The 19,513-nt window shown below is 45.2% G+C and overlaps 1 protein-coding gene across 1 annotated transcript; it reads left to right on the forward strand.

Annotated features, from left to right (window-relative positions):
* The first annotated feature begins 2,714 nt into the window (after nt 1–2,714).
* On the forward strand, nt 2,715–5,023 carry LOC125507934 (RING/U-box superfamily protein). The gene has a single exon (XM_048672463.2). It carries the CDS (start codon nt 3,217–3,219, stop codon nt 4,468–4,470), a length of 1,254 nt encoding a protein of 417 aa, XP_048528420.1. The 5' UTR covers nt 2,715–3,216; the 3' UTR covers nt 4,471–5,023.
* The last annotated feature ends 14,490 nt before the right edge of the window (nt 5,024–19,513 follow it).

The following is a 19,513-nucleotide window of genomic DNA, read 5'->3' on the forward strand; positions in this document are numbered from 1 at the left end:
ACGACAGGCTCCCATACATCAGTTTTGGGCCAGCTCACGCCTACTCTGCCACCGGGCCCTTCCCCGGTGGGGTCCACTCGACGGCCAACTCCATTGCCGATTTTGGACTTCTTTCCGTCACGCCAACGCCCCCAGATCTCCTTGGATCGGATGGTCAGAGCATTTTTATCCATCCATGGCAGATCATCGAATGCTTGCGGCCATGGGCGGATGCCCGAAATCGCACAATCCAACATGAAAGCTAGGGGAGCTTTGAAACAGTTCAGACACACCAATTCAGTCTCGGACCCACCACATCCAAATGTTTTTTTCTTTCCGGCCCTTCTCTCTTCTCTCCTAGTTGGACAAGGGTTGACATTTAATGGATATGGTTGGATGATTGGCGTCAGCTCAACTGTCGACATATGGTGAAAATTCACTGTGAGTGGGTCATATAATTTCACTTCAAAATTGGCAACTTCATTCCACCTTCCATCCCTTATTGCTCCGGGTGTGGAGGATCGGATGTTGATATAGATAGCATTGCTAGGCCGAGATCTAGGGTTGAGTTTGCCCATGGGGCATGTGGCGCTATGCCGAAGTATGGCTTGATGCAAAGTCGAGTTTTGTTGTCGCGCGTGTGAGTCGCGTCAAAAAAGATAGGTCCCTTCGTCCAGTCGTCTTTCATGATGGACAGTGTCAGAGAGGGATGGATCTAGTCAGGGCTTCCTAAATAAAGCTCAGTGTGCTCTCAAATCGGGTGGGATGGGCATCATGTTGGCTGCCTACTCGTCCTCGGGGATGTTGGGGAAGGAGAACAGGGAATCAACGCTCTTGGTCTTTCAATCTAGAGATCTCGGGCGATACTTGCTGGCATTGGTAGATATCAGTAAAGTTTTTGTACCTCTACGTCGAGCTCTGCACCTGGAGTTTCAGATTAATCAACAAATTGTCTATGTCGTGCGATTTGGGTGGTTAGGGTGGTTCATTGGTCGATGGTTCTTTTTGTTGCCTTGTGTGATGCCCTTGTTGTCAACCTCCGTAGGAGAGACCCTGACCTCCTTCTCCTATGCTCACAAGGTCCATGCCAAAGATGGTGGAATTTTTGCATTCCCCATGAGGTTAGCATGGGGATCCAATTGCGTTCTTGCTACTTCATTTGGGGTTTGTTAAAAAAAAGTGGGTCGTGGTTTGCAAGTGCGAGCTTAGCACACAATCGACCTTTACACATAAGGTTGGAATATCCAATCTGGAAGGCGTGACCGATGTGATGCTTCTTCTAGCAGCAGTCGGATTAGTGGAGAAAGAAAATTGTAAATCTTAGTTAACAAGAGAAGTGTCGGGGCCAGGACTAAACCTTCAAGTGTCGATTCCTTCACATCACCTCGTCAATTAACGGACGAACTAGATGGAAGTGGATAAAAGCATCACAGACTATTGAGATGAATAGTAGTGACCATTATTATCTTTTACCGATGTAAATTGAACCCGACTATTTAAGCCTCGTATAATAATGAGTAAAGGAAGAAGAAGTTTATCCCTAATCTAATTAATCATTATAGGTAGGGTTCTACCTTCTTCTCCCGTAATGAGATCTAGTTCACCTCCATCAAAGCGATCCCGCTCCCCAAATCCACAAAACATAGATTGGGGTCCTGACAAGAAGATGGGAGTATATCTATTGATGAGTGTGATCTCAAGGGTTAGGGCGCTGAAAAACTCTTTCTACTGGCATTTGTAATTTGGGGTGCATATGAAAGCACCGTATGATCGAAGAACCTCTAACAAAGCATATCAAAGTCAAGCTAAAACAAAGAAAACAAAGCATTTCTACACTAAACACAAGCACATATTCGTTGCAACTATCAGCACACACCCACGATTTGACAAGGCGGCCCTAAGCACCGAGAATTAGCACATCCGAGGAGTACACCCTAGGAGCAACCTTCGACCGCATGCACCTAACGATTAGCGAAGGTTTGCCGACTTGAAACAATAGAGAAAGGCACTGCATGTCTGAGAACAAGCTTTCCCGGTAACTATTTTCGACAGCTACATGGAGAAGGGTGAGGAAGAAGGATGTCGTCGGCTGGGGTCGGGGTCACCCTCGAACGAGAGTGACAAGAAAACCGAAAAGTTCTTACTCAAGAAACTCTGGAGATATCTCGATATCTCGAATTGCCTTCATACAAAATTCATATATGACCCGGAGATTGGCACGCGAGAGAAGAAGTCGCTTGTGAGGCGGATTGGGCCTCATAGAAAGAGCTCTTAGGTGGAAACAAGGCATGCTGAAAATTAAATCAACGTAGATGCAACTATTTTATACGGAGACATCAAAGGGTGTAGCAGTGACTATTTTTAGGCACTAGCATGGGATTTATCAAGTGCTTTGGCGATGGTCTATGAGGGAATTTTCGATCCGGTTTCGTTAAAAAGCTATGGCCTGCGTTGAAGTGGTATCTTCAATGAATGTCATTCACTTAAATTACTATGCGCAAGTGGCTATGGATTGTTTGATAGTGGTAAATGATATTAATTCAAGCTCCCGCTATCCGGTGCAATTTTGAAGGAGATCGTGGTGTAGAAGAGCCACTAGGCAAGTGTAGAGTTCGGACATGGAGGATGAGAAACAAATTTTGAAGGAGTACTCGCGAAAGAAAAGGAAAAAAAATTGAAGATCATGCTCTTCAAAAGGCAACTTCAGGCCTCAGACTATCCGTATGTTACTATCTCCACAGAGGGAGCTTGTTTTTTGAATGATATGTTACTATCCATATGTTACCCCCGCACATTTTGAATTGACAAAGTCATTTGCAATTCAAAGAAAAAAAAGCATGATTATTTCTATTCAGGTTAAACAAACTGGAGTACACAAGAAAACTTGATTTCAGTCGAAAAGAAAACCCTTGATTTCCCCGCCTCCATGTGTTTTTGTAACACAAAGGTGATTTCCACGCCTCAATTTTTTTTTAAGGACGGACATTAGTACCAGTGGTGGTGGTGGCGAAATGAATGCATTTGGCACTCGTAATAAATCATGCCACCAACCAGCGTGAGTGTAGTGTGTAGCCATGGTGGAGCTTCGCACTCGGCTCGACCACTCTCCCTAGTTCCCACCAATGCGCCGCAGCCTCACTTCCACTCGCTGCTGCCATGTGCGCACCTCCTCCACCTCCTCCTACTACGCACTGAGACGGTGAGAAAGCAGAGGCAAGGGAGAGCGGGGAGAACGCCATGCACGCGCACCGCCCGCCGCCGCCGCCGGGCGGTTCGCCGGCGCCGGCGCCCTCTCCGTCCCCGTACCAGTCGCCAATGCCGTCCCCGACAGCGGCATTTCAGGGCGGGCTCATCAGCTCGCCGCCTTCTCCCTCTGCGGTCGCGTCGCCTGGACCGGCGCCCGTGCCTGCGCCCGCGCCGGAGCCTAATGCGGTGCTCGCGTACGCGGGCGCGCGGCGAGGCGGGGGTGGCATGAGCCCGCCGCTCATCGCCATGCTGGCGGTGGTGGGGGCGGCGCTGCTCGTGGTGCTCTACGCGCGGCTGGCCAGGCGCGTGGTCCGAGCCGTCCGGCGGCGGTGGCGTGGGTGGAGGAGGCGGCGGCGGCTGCTGATGCTCCCGCTCGGCTCCCCGGCGCACGACTCCTTCGCGTCCTTCACCACCTACGACAACTTCTACCACACCTTCTCGCCGTACGGCTTGGACGACGCGGCCATCAAGTCGCTGCCCTCGGCGCAGTTCCTCAAGGCGGAGGCCGCGCGCGCGAGCGCCGGCGCCCGCGACTGCGCCGTGTGCCTGCTGGAGTTCGCCGACGGCGACGAGCTCCGCGCGCTGCCGCTGTGCGCGCACGCCTTCCACGCCGACTGCATCGACGTCTGGCTCCGCGCGCACGCCTCCTGCCCGCTCTGCCGCGCCGCCGTCGCGCTCCCGCCCCCCGTCTCCTCGCCGCTCCGCTCCGCCCGACGCGTTCGCCCCAGCCTCGACGACCTCCTCTTCTTCCACCCCGTCCCGCCGCCTCCACAAAACGACGCCGGCGCCCTGCCGGAGATCACGCCGGCCAGCCCCGATCAGCTCAACCCGAGGGACTTCCTCCTCAAGCGCTCCTACTCCTTCGGCTTCGAGCGAAATATCGCCACGGAGGCCGCGTCCACAGCATCCCCTTCCTGGCGCTACCGCTTGGGCGGCGGAGGCGGGGACGGCGCCAGCGGCCGCGGCCGGAGCTTCTGGAGCAAGCGCTGGCCGTCCCCATTCGGCGGCGTCGGGGGCTCCGCGGCGGCCGCAGCCCGTGTGTTCTCGTTCCGCTCGGCCGCGGGCAAGTCCTCCCCCTTCGCCCGCCGCCGCGCCGGCGCAGCCCCCGCAGGAGGCGGGTTCTTCATGTCCCTGTCCTCCGAGCCCCCGTCCATCGCCGCGGCGAGGCGGAGCAACCGCGCGTCGAGCCGGCTCCGGTGCGGGGACCCCGAGGCGCTGCTCTCGCCGGACCGTCTCAGCCGCTAACCCCAAGAAAACCTCCCACCGCCGGCTCCGGCGGTGGTGTGTGACCCCACCGGTGCCGGTGCCGTGCACTGTCCTCGCGCGCCGCGGTGGTGGTGGTGGTGGGCCTGCGTTGCGTGGACAGAGAGGGAGGCAGCAGTAATGGCGCGTTAAATGCGCGGCCTGCCGAGGTTTTAATGGCGGGAGGACGAGGCGTGTCCTCTTCTGCGCAGGCCTCGACGCGTTCGAAATTTTCAACCCGAATTTTGACCAAATGCTCATCGTGGACCGCGAGGTGCGGTGGTAAACCAAGTCGGTGACCATCTGAGCCGTCCGATCAGAAAACGAACGGCTCTCGGTGCACCGGAGTGCTCGTTTTCTCGTCGGACAGCTCATATGGAGGGCAGCAGTGGAACCGTTGCCATGTGTTCTTCCCTACTGGTAGAAAACTCAGTTATATAGAAGCAGTGTGTTTGAGTTTAAGAGAAGTTGCCGTCCTATTTGTTGTACCATATATTTGTTCACAAATATTTGTCAAAATTTTCCACAAGAAAAAGAATATTCATCTTCGTTGACCGGTCTATATCTTCGTAGGTATGAATTTTATGGTATTCGTATGTTTACATCTGCATATTTTTTGAACATTCTCTTGTGCCGTCGTGAGCTTCCCCAAATGTCGTGTATTGCGGCTTTTTCACGCGTCCATCCTAACTTTTGCCGGATGGGTCATTCGCTTCGAATGGTTTGGTGGGTGCTGGTATGGTGTTGCGAGATGCGTCGGGAGCCACCGTGATTTCAGCATGTAGAACTGTTCCCGTGTAGAGATGCATCGGAAGCAGAATTAAGTGCGTGTATGGAGGGGTTATCATCGGCATTGATGAGAACCGAGCTGCCTGTCGAAGTGGAGGTGGATTCCCTTGAGTTGATCAAGCTTGTGCAGTCCAGCGACAGTGATAGATCAATTTATGCATATCTAATCAAAGACATTAAGCATATGATGAGTTGATCAAGCTTGTGCAGTCCAGCGACAATGATAAATCAATTTATGCTTATCTAATCAAAGACATTAAGCATATGATGAATTGATCAAGCTTGTGCAGTCCAGCGACAATGGTAGATCAATTTATGCTTATCTAATCAAAGACATTAAGTATATGACGAGCATCCGTGAAACTCGTATTACTTGTATCCTTAGACCCCAAAATAAAGTTAGAAATTGTTTGGCTATTTTTGCTAGAGAGGAAGGGAGAACTATGACTTGGTTACCCTCTAGTCCTCCTAGAGTTTTGGAACTTGCATCTTTTCATTGTAACTCTGTCGGGGTTTGAGTAATACAAGTTTCAGGTTGCAAAAGGAAAAGAAAAAAACTATTGTGGGATTTGTTGTCACATATTGCCACACTCTACCTACGCCATGATAGAATACGTGTTTGTCAAGAATCAGTTAGGATCTAATCTAATCCCTTGTAATTAGGAGATGTGTATGCCGCACCATATTGGTGTCGAGCATTGCCTTCTCAACCGATCTCTCGCAAAAACCCATCTAGGTTTACATGGTATCAGACTAGGTTTGATATATCGACTTCCGCACTCTCCCTGGCCGCCACCTCCTCCGCCCTTGTTTCATCTCCCTCGTCGTCGACTTCCTATGGCGTCGCTTCATCCGGCCCGTTCCACTTTGGCCATCTGATCATTGTCAAGCTCTCATCGGACTCCTTCATGATATGGCGGGCGCAGGTCACCTCCCTCCTCCGCAGCCATCTACTCCATGGCTATGTTGATGGCACTTTCCCGTGCCTGCTACCTCTTGAGCACTGCGTTGGTTTTCCCTTGAAGAGGAAAGGGTGATGCAGTAGAGCAGCGTAAGTATTTCCCTCGGTTTTTGAGAATCAAGGTATCAATCCAGTAGGAGGCCACGCAGAGTCCCTCGCACCTACACAAACAAATAAACTCCTCGCAACCAACGCGATAAAGGGGTTGTCAATCCCTTCACGGTCACCTACGAGAGTGAGATCTGATATATATGATAAGATAATATTTTTAGTATTTTTATGATAAAGAGAAATAAAGATGCAAATAAAATAAATGGCAAAGGAAATAACTAAGTATTGGAAGATTAATATGATGGAAAATAGACCCGAGGGCCATAGGTTTCACTAGAGGCTTCTCCCGAGAGCATAAGTATTACGGTGGGTGAACTAATTACTGTTGAGCAATTGACAGAATTGAGCATAGTTATGAGAATATCTGGGTATGATCATGTTTATAGGCATCACGTCCGAGACAAGTAGACCGACTCCTGCCTGCATCTACTACTATTACTCCACACATCGACCACTATCCAGTATGCATCTAGAGTATTAAGTTCAAGAGAACAGAGTAACGCTTTAAGCAAGATGACATGATGTAGAGGGATAAACTCATGCAATCTTCCCCTAATAATAAAGCAAATAGTGCTTCTGGTCGTCCGTCATTAAAACTGCCCCTAAAGTTGTAAATTATTACCCACCAATGCCACCGGTAAGTGAGAAAAACGTTTGGTTTGTTTTATTTTGTTTTGTCTGCGGTGGGCATAGCTCAAAAGGAAGAGATCCCCTCTTATGAAATAACCATGCACACAGCGCACTGGTTGGTGCCTTCACCTACCACGCTGGAGGTTGTGTGTTCGATCCCCACCCTTTTCCTTTTTTCCAAAAGATCAAATACTTTTTGAAATTTTCATATCTTTCAAACCCTAACTCCAAATCTAACATGTCATATATGATAATTCATCAGAAAAATGTGTAGATTCCAAATATTCCTTTATCATTAATTTTTATAAATATCATTAATTTTTAGAAATATGTTCAGGGTGCAAACTTAAATAATACGTTCTTTATATGATGAGATATTTTAGAAATGCCTATTACATATGCCCTTATAGATTGGTTGTTTTTTGTGGAGCAATCCGATATGTTTGCAACCAAATTAAGTCTTGAATTGAATTATGGTTGCAAATGCACATATATTTTTATATATGCAAACACATATATGACAAAAATAATGCTCTTATGCACATGCTATCATTGAATACTAAAATGTACTTTGCTATTTTCATTCTAATGCAATATTTTTTGGGCATCACCGAGAAACAACATCAAATGCATAAACATATACCGGCAACTAGGTAGATATTTGTGTTGTATAATGAATTCTAAACACCTTGAGTACACTTCAAAAATCATCACACATTTATGTTTTTTCACAACACCACTTAGCATGTTGTTGTTGCGTGGCATCATGAAAGATTTCAAGGGATTTGCTGTATCGTCAAGTGTGTGTATGAGGGGTGAATTTTTTCTCCCGTTGCAACGCACGGGCATGTTTGCTATATGATATAAACCCCATCTTGTTATCCTTGATGGCAACAATACAATACGTGCCTTGCTGCCCCTACTGTCACTGGGAAAGGACACCACAAGATTGAACCCAAAGCTAAGCACTTCTCCCATTTCAAGAAAGATCAATATAGTAGGCAAACCAAACTGATAATTCGAAGAGACTTGCAAAGATAACCAATCATACATAAAAGAATTCAGAGAAGATTCGAATATTGTTCATAGATAAACTTGATCATAAACCCACAATTCATCGGTCTCAACAGACACACCGCAAAAGAAGATTACATCGAATAGATCTCCACAAGAGAGGGGGAGAACTTTGTATTGAGATCCAAAAAGAGAGAAGAAGCCATCTAGCTAATAACTATGGACCCATAGGTCTGAAGTAAACTACTCACACTTCATCGGAGAGGCTATGGTGTTGATGTAGAAGCCCTCCGTGATCGATACCCCCTCTAGCGGAGCTCCGGAAAAGGCCCCAAGATGGGATCTCGTGGATACAGAAATTTATGGCGGTGGAATTAGGGTTTTGGCTCCGTATCTGGTAGTTTTGGGGTACATAGGTATATACAGGAGGAAGGAGTACGTCGTGGAGCAACGTGGGCCCCACGAGGGTGGAGGGTGCGCCTGGGGGGGGGGGGTAGGCGCGCCCCCCTACCTCGTGCCTTCCTGGTTGATTGCTTGTCATAGGGTCCAAGTCCTCTGGATCATGTTCGTTCCAAAAATCACGTTCCCGAAGGTTTCATTCTGTTTGGACTCTGTTTGATATTCTTTTTCTGCGAAACCCTAAAATAGGCAAAAACAACAATTCTGGGTTGGGCCTCCGGTTAATAGGTTAGTCCCAAAAATAATATAAAAGTGTATAATAAAGCCCAATAATGTCCAAAACAGGATATAATATAGCATGGAACAATCAAAAATTATAGATGCGTCGGAGACGTATCAAGCATCCCCAAGCTTAATTCGTGCTCGTCCTCGAGTAGGTAAATGATAAAAAACAGAATTTTTAATGTGGAATGCTACTTGGCATAATTTCAATGTAATTCTTTTAATTATGGTATGAATATTTAGATCCGAAAGATTCAAGACAAAAGTTTAATATTGACATAGAAATAATAATACCAAGCATACTAACTAAGCAATTATGTCTCTTCAAAATAACATGGCCAAAGAAAGCTATCCCTACAAAATCATATAGTCTGGTTATGCTCCATCTTCACCACACAAAGTATTCAAATCATGCACAACCCCGATGACAAGCCAAGCAATTGTTTCATACTTTTGGTGTTCTCAAACTTTTTCAATCTTCACGCAATACATGAGTGTGAGCCATGGACATAGCACTATAGGTGGAATAGAATGGTGGTTGTGGAGAAGACAAAAAGGGAGAAGATAGTCTCACATCAACTAGGCGTATCAACGGGCTATGGAGATGCCCATCAATAGATATCAATGTGAGTGAGTAGGGATTGCCATGCAACGGATGCACTAGAGCTATAAGTATATGAAAGCTCAACAAAAGAAACTAAGTGGGCGTGCATCCAACTTGCTTGCTCATGAAGACCTAGGGCATTTGAGGAAGCCCATCGTTGGAATATACAAGCCAAGTTCTATAATGAAAAATTCCCACTAGTATATGAAAGTGGTAGCATAGGAGACTCTCTATCATGAAGATCATGGTGCTACTTTGAAGCACAAGTGTGGAAAAAAGGATAGTAGTATTACCCCTTTTTTGGGGGGCCTTCTTTTTTTTGGCCTTTCTTTTTTTATTGGGACAATACTCTATGAATGATGATCCTCACACTTCTATTTATTTACAGCTCAATGATTACAACTCGATACTAGAACAAAATATGACTCTATATGAATGCCTCCAGCGGTGTACCGGGATAGCAATGATGCATGAGTGACTTATATGAAAGAATAATGAATGGTGGCTTTGCCACAACTAAAATGTCAACTACATGATCATGCGAAGCAATATGACAATGATGGAGCGTGTCATAGTAAACGGAACGGTGGAAAGTTGCATGGCAATATATCTCGGAATGGCTATGGAAATACCATGATAGGTAGGTATGGTGTCTGTTTTGAGGAAGGTATATGGTGGGTGTATGATACCGGTGAAAGGTGCGCGGTATTAGAGAGGCTAGCAATGGTGGAAGGGTGAGAGTGCGTATAATCCATGGACTCAACATTAGTCATAAAGAACTCACATACTTATTGCAAAAATCTATTAGTTATCGAAGCAAAGTACTACGCGCATGCTCCTAGGGGGATAGATTGGTAGGAAAAGACCATCGCTCGTCCCCGACCGCCACTCATAAGGAGGACAATCAATAAATACATCATGCTCCGACTTCTTAACATAACGGTTCACCATACGTGCATGCTACGGGAATCACAAACTTTAACACAAGCATTTCTCAAATTCACAACTACTCAACTAGCACGACTCTAATATCACCATCTCCATATCTCAAAACAATTATTAAGTTTCAAACTTCTCATAGTATTCAACACACTCATAAGAAAATTTTATTATTAATCTTGAATGCCTAACATAATTAAAGCAAATTACCATGCTGTTTTGTAGGAATCTCAAAATAATCTAAGTGAAGCATGAGAGAACAAAAGTTTCTATAAAACAAATCCACCATCGTGCGCTAAAAGATATAAGTGAAGCAATAGGGCAAAAACTATATAACTCAAAAGATATAAGTGAAGCACATAGAGTATTCTAACAATTTCCGAATCATGAGTGTCTCTCTCAAAAAGCTGTGTGCAGCAATGCTGATTGTGGAAAACTAACAAATAAAGACTCAAATAATACAAGACGCTCCAAGCAAAACACATATCTTGTGGTAAATAAAAATATAGCTCCAACTAAAGTTACCGATAGAAGTAGACGAAAGAGGGGATGCCTTCCGGGGAATCCCCAAGCTTTGGCTTTTAGGTGTCCTTAGATTATCTTGGGAGTGCCATGGGCATCCCCAAGCTTAGGCTCTTGCCACTCCTTGTTCCATAATCCATCAAATCTTTACCCAAAACTTGAAAACTTCACAACACAAAACTTAAAGTAGAAGATCTCATGAGCTCCGTTAGCGAAAGAAAACAAAACACCACTTCAAGGTACTATAATGCAATGCCCTCGATGCGGCTATACCTCCCACGTGTCGAAGCACGACTTAGAGGCATAACCGCATTGAAAGCAATGTCGCAAGTGAGGTAATCTTCACAACAACCCATGTAATACAATAAGGGAAAGAGAGATACATAGTTGGCTTACAATCGCCAATTCACACAATACATGAATAAAACATTACATCAACCAGATACACACAAGGTCCGACTACGGAACCCAAAATAAAAGAAGACTACCCCAAGTGCTACACAGATCCCCGATCGTCCCGACTGGGCTCCACTACTGAACAACTGGAAACGGAACAACATAAAGGACAAGATCTTCATCGAGCTCCTCCTTGAGCTTGGTTGCGTCATCTGCACGGTTCAACGGCACCTGCAAGCTGGTTTTGGAAGGAATCTGTGAGTCACGGGGACTCAGCAATCTCACACCCTCGCGATCAAGACTATTTAAGCTTATGGGTAAGGTAAAGGTATGATGTGGAGCTGCAGCAAGCGACTAGCATATATGGTGGCTAACATACGCAAATGAGAGCGAGAAGAGAAGGCAAAAGCACGGTCGAACAACTATGATCAAGAAGTGATCCTAGAACAACCTACGTCAAACATAACTCCAACACTGTGTTCACTTTCCGGACTCCGCCGAGAAGAGACCATCACGGTAACACACGCGGTTGGTGCATTTTAATTAAGATCAACTTCAGGTTTTCTACAACCGGACATTAACAAATTCCCATCTGCCCATAACCGCGGGCACAGCTTTCGAAAGTTCATAACCCTGCAGGGGAGTCCCAACTTAGCCCATCACAAGCTCTCACGGTCAACGAAGGATATTCCTTCTAGCGGGAAGGCCCGATCAGACTCGGAATCCCGGTTACAAGACATCTCGACAATGGTAAAAATAAGTGCAGCAACATCGCCCGAATGTGCCGACAAATTCTGATAGGAGCTGCACATATCTCGTTCTCAGGGCACACTCATATGAGACTAGCTACGAGTAAAACCAACCCTCAAGTTTCCCCGAGGTGGCCCCGCAGGCAGCTCAGTTCGGACCAACACTCAGAGGAGCACTGGCCCGGGGGGGGGGTTTAAAATAAAGATGACCTTGAGTCCGTGAAACCCAAGGGAAAAAGAGGCTAGGTGGCGAAAGGTAAAACCAATGTTGGGCATTGCTGGAGGAGTTTTATTCAAGGCGAACTGTCAAGGGGTTCCCATTATAACCCAACCGCGTAAGGAACGCAAAATCCAGGAACATAACACCGATATGACGGAAACTAGGGCGGCAAGAGTGGAACAAAACACCAGGCATAAGGCCGAGCCTTCCAACCTTTACCAAGTATATATATGCATTAATTAAATAAGAGATATTGTGATATCCCAACAAATAACCATGTTCCAAACATGGAACAAGCTCCAATCTTCACCTGCAACTAACAATGCTATAAGAGGGGCTGAGCAAAGTGGTAACATAGCCAAACAACGGTTTGCTAGGACAAGGTGGGTTAGAGGCTTGGCTTAACAATACGGGAGGCATGATAAAGCAAGTGGTAGGTATCGCAGCATAGGCATAGCAAAAGAGCGAGCAACTAGCAAGCAAAGATAGAAGTGATTTCGAGGGTATGGTCATCTTGCCTGAAATCCCGCAAGGAAGAAGAATGAGTCCATTAAGAAGACAAACATGCGTAGTCGAACGGGTCCTCACAAACGCGACGTTATCGGAACCAACCCGAAGAAGCAACACCGGAAAGAAGCACACAACATAGTAAACAAACAACACATGGACATGACATGATGCACAACCAAGTATGATGCATGTCCGGTTTAATGATACATGGCATGGCATGGCAAAGTGCAACAAACAACACTACAACTTAAGTGGAGCTCAATATGCAACGGAGTTGCATATTGAAGAAAACACCACATGACTTATTTAGTTCTCTCTCGTTTATGTACCCAACAAGATTAAATGTTGATTAACATGGCAAGAGGGGAAGCATAAGTAAACTACACATCTAGGCAAGTTTAAATGAGGCCGAAACAACAAGCAACAAGTCCGGAAAAACCTCATGTGCATATATTAGGTTTGGTACTTTTCTGCCCTAAACATAATTTTAGAGTTGTTAAACATGCTAGATGAGTGCATCATGTTAAACTAGGCATTTTTCTACCCCATGTACATATAAAGTTTATTAGATTTGGAGCTACGGTTATTTAGTTATGAAATAAAGCATTTTAACATGACATAGGGGCAAAATTTATGCAAACATCATTTTAAACATTTTAAACATAGATGAAATTTGGATATTAATAAACTAGACAAAATTCTAGACATTCTACATATAAAGTTTGTTTTAATCCGATGCACGGGTGATAAGTTATTAGATGCATGATTCTATGGACTAAACTGCAAAACAGTTATTTCAGGAAAAAGCTAAATTCGTAGCAGCAAGAAAAAACACAACGGGCCGAATCTGGCTAGGCCAAGTGTACATGAGAGGGCTGGAGGGGCTGCTCACTTTGGGCCAGGCCCAGGTGGAGGAGGAAGGCCAGCAGGGGCTGGGCCTGGGTGCGAGGCAAGAGGAGGCCCATGCGCGGCAGCTGATCTGGCGGTCAAGCGGTTCAGCGAGGCAGGACTGGTCAACGCGAGCGCTCGTCCCCTTCCCTGGTTCGAACGAAGCAGAGTACGCAGGGGAACGGCGGCAAGGCAGCAGTGGAGGGCAGCGTCTGGCGCGATGCAGGGGAACTTGGCGCAACTCCGGCGAGCTGAGGACTCCGGCGGAACTGCAGGGATGGAGCGGACGAACGGTCCCAGCCCTATGGAGCCGATTTGACCAGAGGCGAGGCGAGGCGTGGAACAGGGTGAAGATGGGCTTCAGGTCTAGGAAGTCATGGCGGGGAGGCGCTCCGGCGAGGCAGGGGACGGCCGGAGGTCGGGGATGGGCTAGACCCTCCATTCCCAGTCGGATCCGGTGAAGACTTGAGGTCCAGGAGCCATGGCATCCTCGGGAGCTCCTGAGGTCATCCATGGCAGAGAGGGAGAGAGGTTAGAGAGGAAGAAAAATACGGCAGGGCGAGAGAGAGGAGTACAGAGAGAAGAAACGGCATAGGGGAAGAAGAAGGAAGAGCAGGGGCACACCAGATGACCTGCGAGGGGCGGCGCCGCCGGGGCCAACGGCGAGGACGGAGGGGCGGAGCAGGGGCTTGCACGAGGGAGCGAGAGGTTCGCTGGGGGTCTCTGCTCGCGAAAAACTAGGAGCGAGGCTGCGGTGGCGACCGTGGTGGTGCTGGATCCGGTCACGGGAGGTCGTCGGGGTCTCGTTCCCTGCCGAATAGAAGCGGCGGCGAGCCGGGCGGACTTGGAGCCCCATGGCGCGAGGTGAGGTGCGCTGCTGCGCTGGCAACCGGTGGGGAGCTGCTCGTGATCCCCTCGGGATCGAGCAGGGGAGGCGTCGGTGGATGGAGGGAGCTAGATTGGTGGATCGCACTTGTTGGGTGAGAAGGGGATCTGAGAGGATCCCGAGGAAGATGCAGTGGCGGCGCTGAACAGGAAAGACGGGACAGCTCCCCTAAATTTTAGGGTTGGATCTGATATTTATATCAGATGAGTTTTAGGTTAGGGGCTAACTCGTCCCTCCGATCCAAATCGGACGATCGAGGATAAATAGCTTAGGAGAGTCCAATGAGAAACCGATGATGTTTTGTAGATGTTTGGGGATGATCCGGACACAACGGTGGCGACAGTCCGGGTCGGGTTCGGGACAACTTTCGGACACGCGCGAGGGGGGGGGGGGCGGGCTAACGAGAGAGGTTAGGTTGGACATGGCGGTAGGTAGTGGGCTGTGTAGACGGTCTCGAGCTGAGAGAAGAGAAGAGAAGAGAGGGAGGCCCGGCGACTGTTTTCGGAGACCGAAAACGTCCGACGTGTGCCTGGCTATAATGCCGCTATAGTTTAACGGTTGGGCTATCAAACGAACTCCAAACGCAATGAAACTTGAGAGGCGGTCTATCTACACTATAATAAGACCACACGTCAACTCTCATCCCATTCTGAGAACATTTTCCGGCCACTTATAAAATACTATTTCGGACATGCCGCGGGTGCGTGCAAGTGTGTCTGGGCTCAGAACAGATAACGGAAGGAACTGGGGAAACCCGAACGGATGCAAGTTTTGAAAACATGATGATGCAATGCACATGATGGCATGATATGAGATGCATGACACGCAAGCAATGACAAGGCAACAACAACGAATAACTGGACGACACCTGGCACATCGGTCTCGGGGCGTCACATGTAATGAACTCATTCTTTATTTATATTGGTGTTAAATCTACTGTATTCCAACCTCTCTATGGTTTATAAACTATTTTACTAGCCATAGATTTATTAAAATAAGTAAACAACACATGGAAAACAGAATCTGTCAAAAACAGAACAGTCTGTAGTAATCTGTAGCTAACGCAAGATCTGGAACCCCAAAAATTCTAAAATAAATTGCTGGACGTGAGTAATTTATCTATTAATCATCTGCAAAAATAATTAACTAAATATCACTTTCCAAATAAAAATGGAAACAGTTCTCGTGAGCGCTAAAGTTTCTATTTTTTTATAGCAAGATTAAAAAGACTTTCCCCAAGTCTTCCCAAAGGTTCTACTTGGCACAAACACTAATTAAACATAAAAAAATACAACCAAAACAGAGGCTAGATAAATAATTTATTACTAAACATGAGCAAAAATCAAGGAATAAAAATAAAATTGGGTTGCCTCCCAACAAGCGCTATCGTTTAACGCCCCTAGCTAGGCATAAAAACGAGGATAGATCTAGGTATTGCCATCTTTGGAAGGCAATCCATAAGTGGCTCTCATAATAGATTTATATGGTAATTTAATTTTCTTTCTAGGGAAGTGTTCCATGCCTTTCCTTAACGGAAATTGGAATCTAATATTCCCTTCCTTCATATCAATAATTACACCAATCGTTCTAAGGAAAGGTCTACCAAGAATAATAGGACATGAATGATTGCAATCTATGTCAAGAACAATAAAATCCACGGGCACATAATTCCTATTTGCAACAATAATAACATCATTAATTCTTCCCATAGGTTTCTTAATAGTGGAATCCGCAAGGTGCAAGTTTAAAGAGCAATCATCAAAATCACGGAAACCTAGCAAATCACACAAAGTCTTTGGAATCGTGGAAACACTAGCACCCAAATCACAGAAAGCATAGCATTCATGATCTTTAATCTTAATTTTAATAGTAGGTTCCCACTCATTATAAAGTTTTCTAGGGATAGAAACTCCCAACTCAAGTTTTTCTTCATAAGATTGCATCAAAGCATCAACGATATGTTTGGTAAAGGCTTTATTTTGACTATAAGCATGAGGAGAATTTAGCACGGATTGCAACAAGGAAATACAATCTATCAAAGAGCAATTATCATAATTAAATTCCTTGAAATCCAAAATAGTGGGTTCATTAATATTTAATGTTTTGACTTCTTCAATCCCACTTTTAACAATTTTAGCATCAAGATCTAAAGACTCCGAATTTTTGGAACGCCTTCTAGGTAAAGGTGGATCATATTCAGTCCCATCATTATCAAGATTCATATTACAAAACAAAGATTTAATAGGGGACACATCAATAACTTTTAGATCTTCATCTTTATTATCATGAAAACTAGAAGAACACGCTTTTATAAAGCAATCTTTCTTGGCACGCATCCTAGCGGTTCTTTCTTTGCACTCATCAATGGAAATTCTCATGGCTTTGAGAGACTCATTGATATCATGCTTAGGAGGAATAGATCTAAGTTTCAAAGAATCAACATCAAGAGAAATTCTATCAATGTTCCTAGCCAACTCATCAATCTGAAGCAATTTTTCTTCAATCAAAGCATTGAAATTCTTTTGCGAGGTAATAAATTCTTTAATATTAGATTCAAAATCAGAGGGTATCTTATTAAAATTTCCATAAGAATTGTTGTAGGAATTACCATAATTATTAGAGGAATTACTAGGATACGGCCTAGGATTAAAGTTTCCTCTATACGCATTGTTACCAAAATTATTCCTACCAACAAAATTCACACCCAAAGATTCATTATTATTCTCAATCAAAGTAGACAAAGGCATATCATTAGGATCAGAAGAAACATTTTTATCAGCAAATAATTTCATAAGTTCATCCATCTTACCACTCAAAACATTAATTTCTTCTATCGCATGCACTTTCTTATTAGTAGATCTTTCAGTGTGCCATTGAGAATAATTAACCAAAATATTATCTGGGAGTTTAGTAGCTTCTCCTAAAGTGATTTCCATAAAAGTGCCTCCCGTGGCCGAATCTAAAAGATTTCTAGAAGCAAAATTCAATCCGGCATAAAAAAATTGTATAATCATCCACAAATTCAAACCATGTGTAGGGCAATTACGTATCATTAATTTCATCCTCTCCCAAACTTGTGCAACATGTTCATGATCAAGTTGATTAAAATTCATAATATCGTTTCTAAGAGAGATGATCTTAGTGGGAGGAAAAATACTTAGAGATAAAAGCATCTTTGCACTTATTCCACGAATCAATACTATTTTTAGGCAAAGACGAAAACCAAGCTTTAGCACGATCTCTAAGCGAAAAAGGAAATAACTTCAATTTAAAAATATCATTGTCCACATCTTTCTTCTTTTGCATATCACACAAATCAACGAAGTTGTTTAGATGGGTAGCAGCATCTTCTCTAGGAAGGCCGGAAAACGGATCTTTCATGATCAGATTCAGCAAAGCAGCATTAATTTCACAAGATTCAGCATCGGTAAGAGGAGCAATCGGAGTGCTAATAAAACCATTGTTGTTGGTATTGGTAAAGTCACACAATTTGGTATTATCTTGAGCCATCGTGACAAGCAAGCAATCCGACACACAAGCAAACAAGAAACGAGCAAGAAGAGGCGAATAGAGAAAGAGAGGGAGGACGGAGAGAGAGAGGGCGAAAAAAACGGCAAGGGTGAAGTGGGGGAGAGGAAAACGAGAGGCAAATGGCAAATAATGTAATGCGGGAGATAAGGGTCTGTGATGGGTACTTGGTATGTTGACTTTTGCGTAGGCTCCCCTGCAACGGCACCAGAAATGGCTCATTGTCGGGAGTCCAAATCTTGACTTGACCTTGCGTAAGCCGCCCTGGCAACGACACCAGAAATCCTTCTTGCTACCTCTTGAGCACTGCATTGGTTTTCACTTGAAGAGGAAAGGGTGATGCAGTAGAGCAGCTGCTACCTCTTGAGCACTGCGTTGGTTTTCCCCGAAGAGGAAGGGATGATGCAGCAAAGTAACGTAAGTATTTCCCTCAGTTTTTGAGAACCAAGGTATCAATCCAGTAGGAGGCTATGCGCGAGTCCCTCGTACCTGCACAAAACAAATAAATCCTCGCAACCAATGCAAATAGGGGTTGTCAATCCCTACACGGCCACTTATGAGAGTGAGATCTGATAGATATGATAAGATAATATTTTTGGTATTTTTGTGATAAAGATGGAAAGTAAAATAAAAGCAAAGTAAAAAAGCAAAGGAAATAACTAAGTAGTAGGAGATTAATATGATGAAGATAGACCCGGGGGCCATAGGTTTCACTAGTGGCTTCTCTCGAGAGCATAAGTATTCTACGGTGGGTGAACAAATTACTGTTGAGCAATTGTCAGAATTGAGCATAGTTATGAGAATATCTAGGTATGATCATGTATATAGGCATCATGTCCGAGAGAAGTAGACCGACTCCTGCCTGCATCTACTACTATTACTCCACTCATCGACTGCTATCCAGCATGCATCTAGAGTATTAAGTTAATGAAAACAGAGTAACACCTTAAGCAAGATGACATGATGTAGAGGGATAAACTCATGCAATATGATGAAAACCCCATCTTGTTATCCTCGATGGCAACAATACAATACGTGCCTTGCTGCCCCTACTGTCACTGGGAAAGGACACCACAAGATTGAACCCAAAGCTAAGCACTTCTCCGATTGCAAGAAAGATCAATCTAGTAGGCCAAACCAAACTGATAATTCGAAGAGACTTGCAAAGATAACCAATCATACATAAAAGAATTCAGAGAAGATTCAAATATTGTTCATAGATAGACTTGATCATAAACCCACAATTCATCGGTCTCAACAAACACACTGCAAAAAGAAGATTACATCGAATAGTTCTCCACAAGAGAGGGGGAGAACATTGTATTGAGATCCAAAAAGAGAGAAGAAGCCATCTAGCTACTAACTATGGACCCGTAGGTCTCAGGTGAACTACTCACACTTCATCGGAGGGGCTATGGTGTTGATGTAGAAGCCCTCCGTGATCGATGCCCCCTCCGGCGGAGTTCCGGAACAGGCCCTGATACATCTCCGTCGTATCTACTTTTCCAAACATTTTTGCCCTTGTTTTGGACTCTAACTTGTATGATTTGAATGGAACTAACCCGGACTGATGTTGTTTTCAGCAGAATTGCCATGATGTTGTTTTATGTGCAGAAAA

Source organism: Triticum urartu, chromosome 5A, assembly GCF_056163025.1.
Source record: "Triticum urartu cultivar PI428250 chromosome 5A, HENAU_Tu73, whole genome shotgun sequence".
NCBI lineage: Eukaryota > Viridiplantae > Streptophyta > Magnoliopsida > Poales > Poaceae > Triticum > Triticum urartu.

Excerpts from the sequence above, each read along its gene's own strand:
- LOC125507934 (XM_048672463.2), top strand. The coding sequence starts at position 3,217 with ATGCACGCGCACCGCCCGCCGCCGCCGCCGGGCGGTTCGCCGGCGCCG.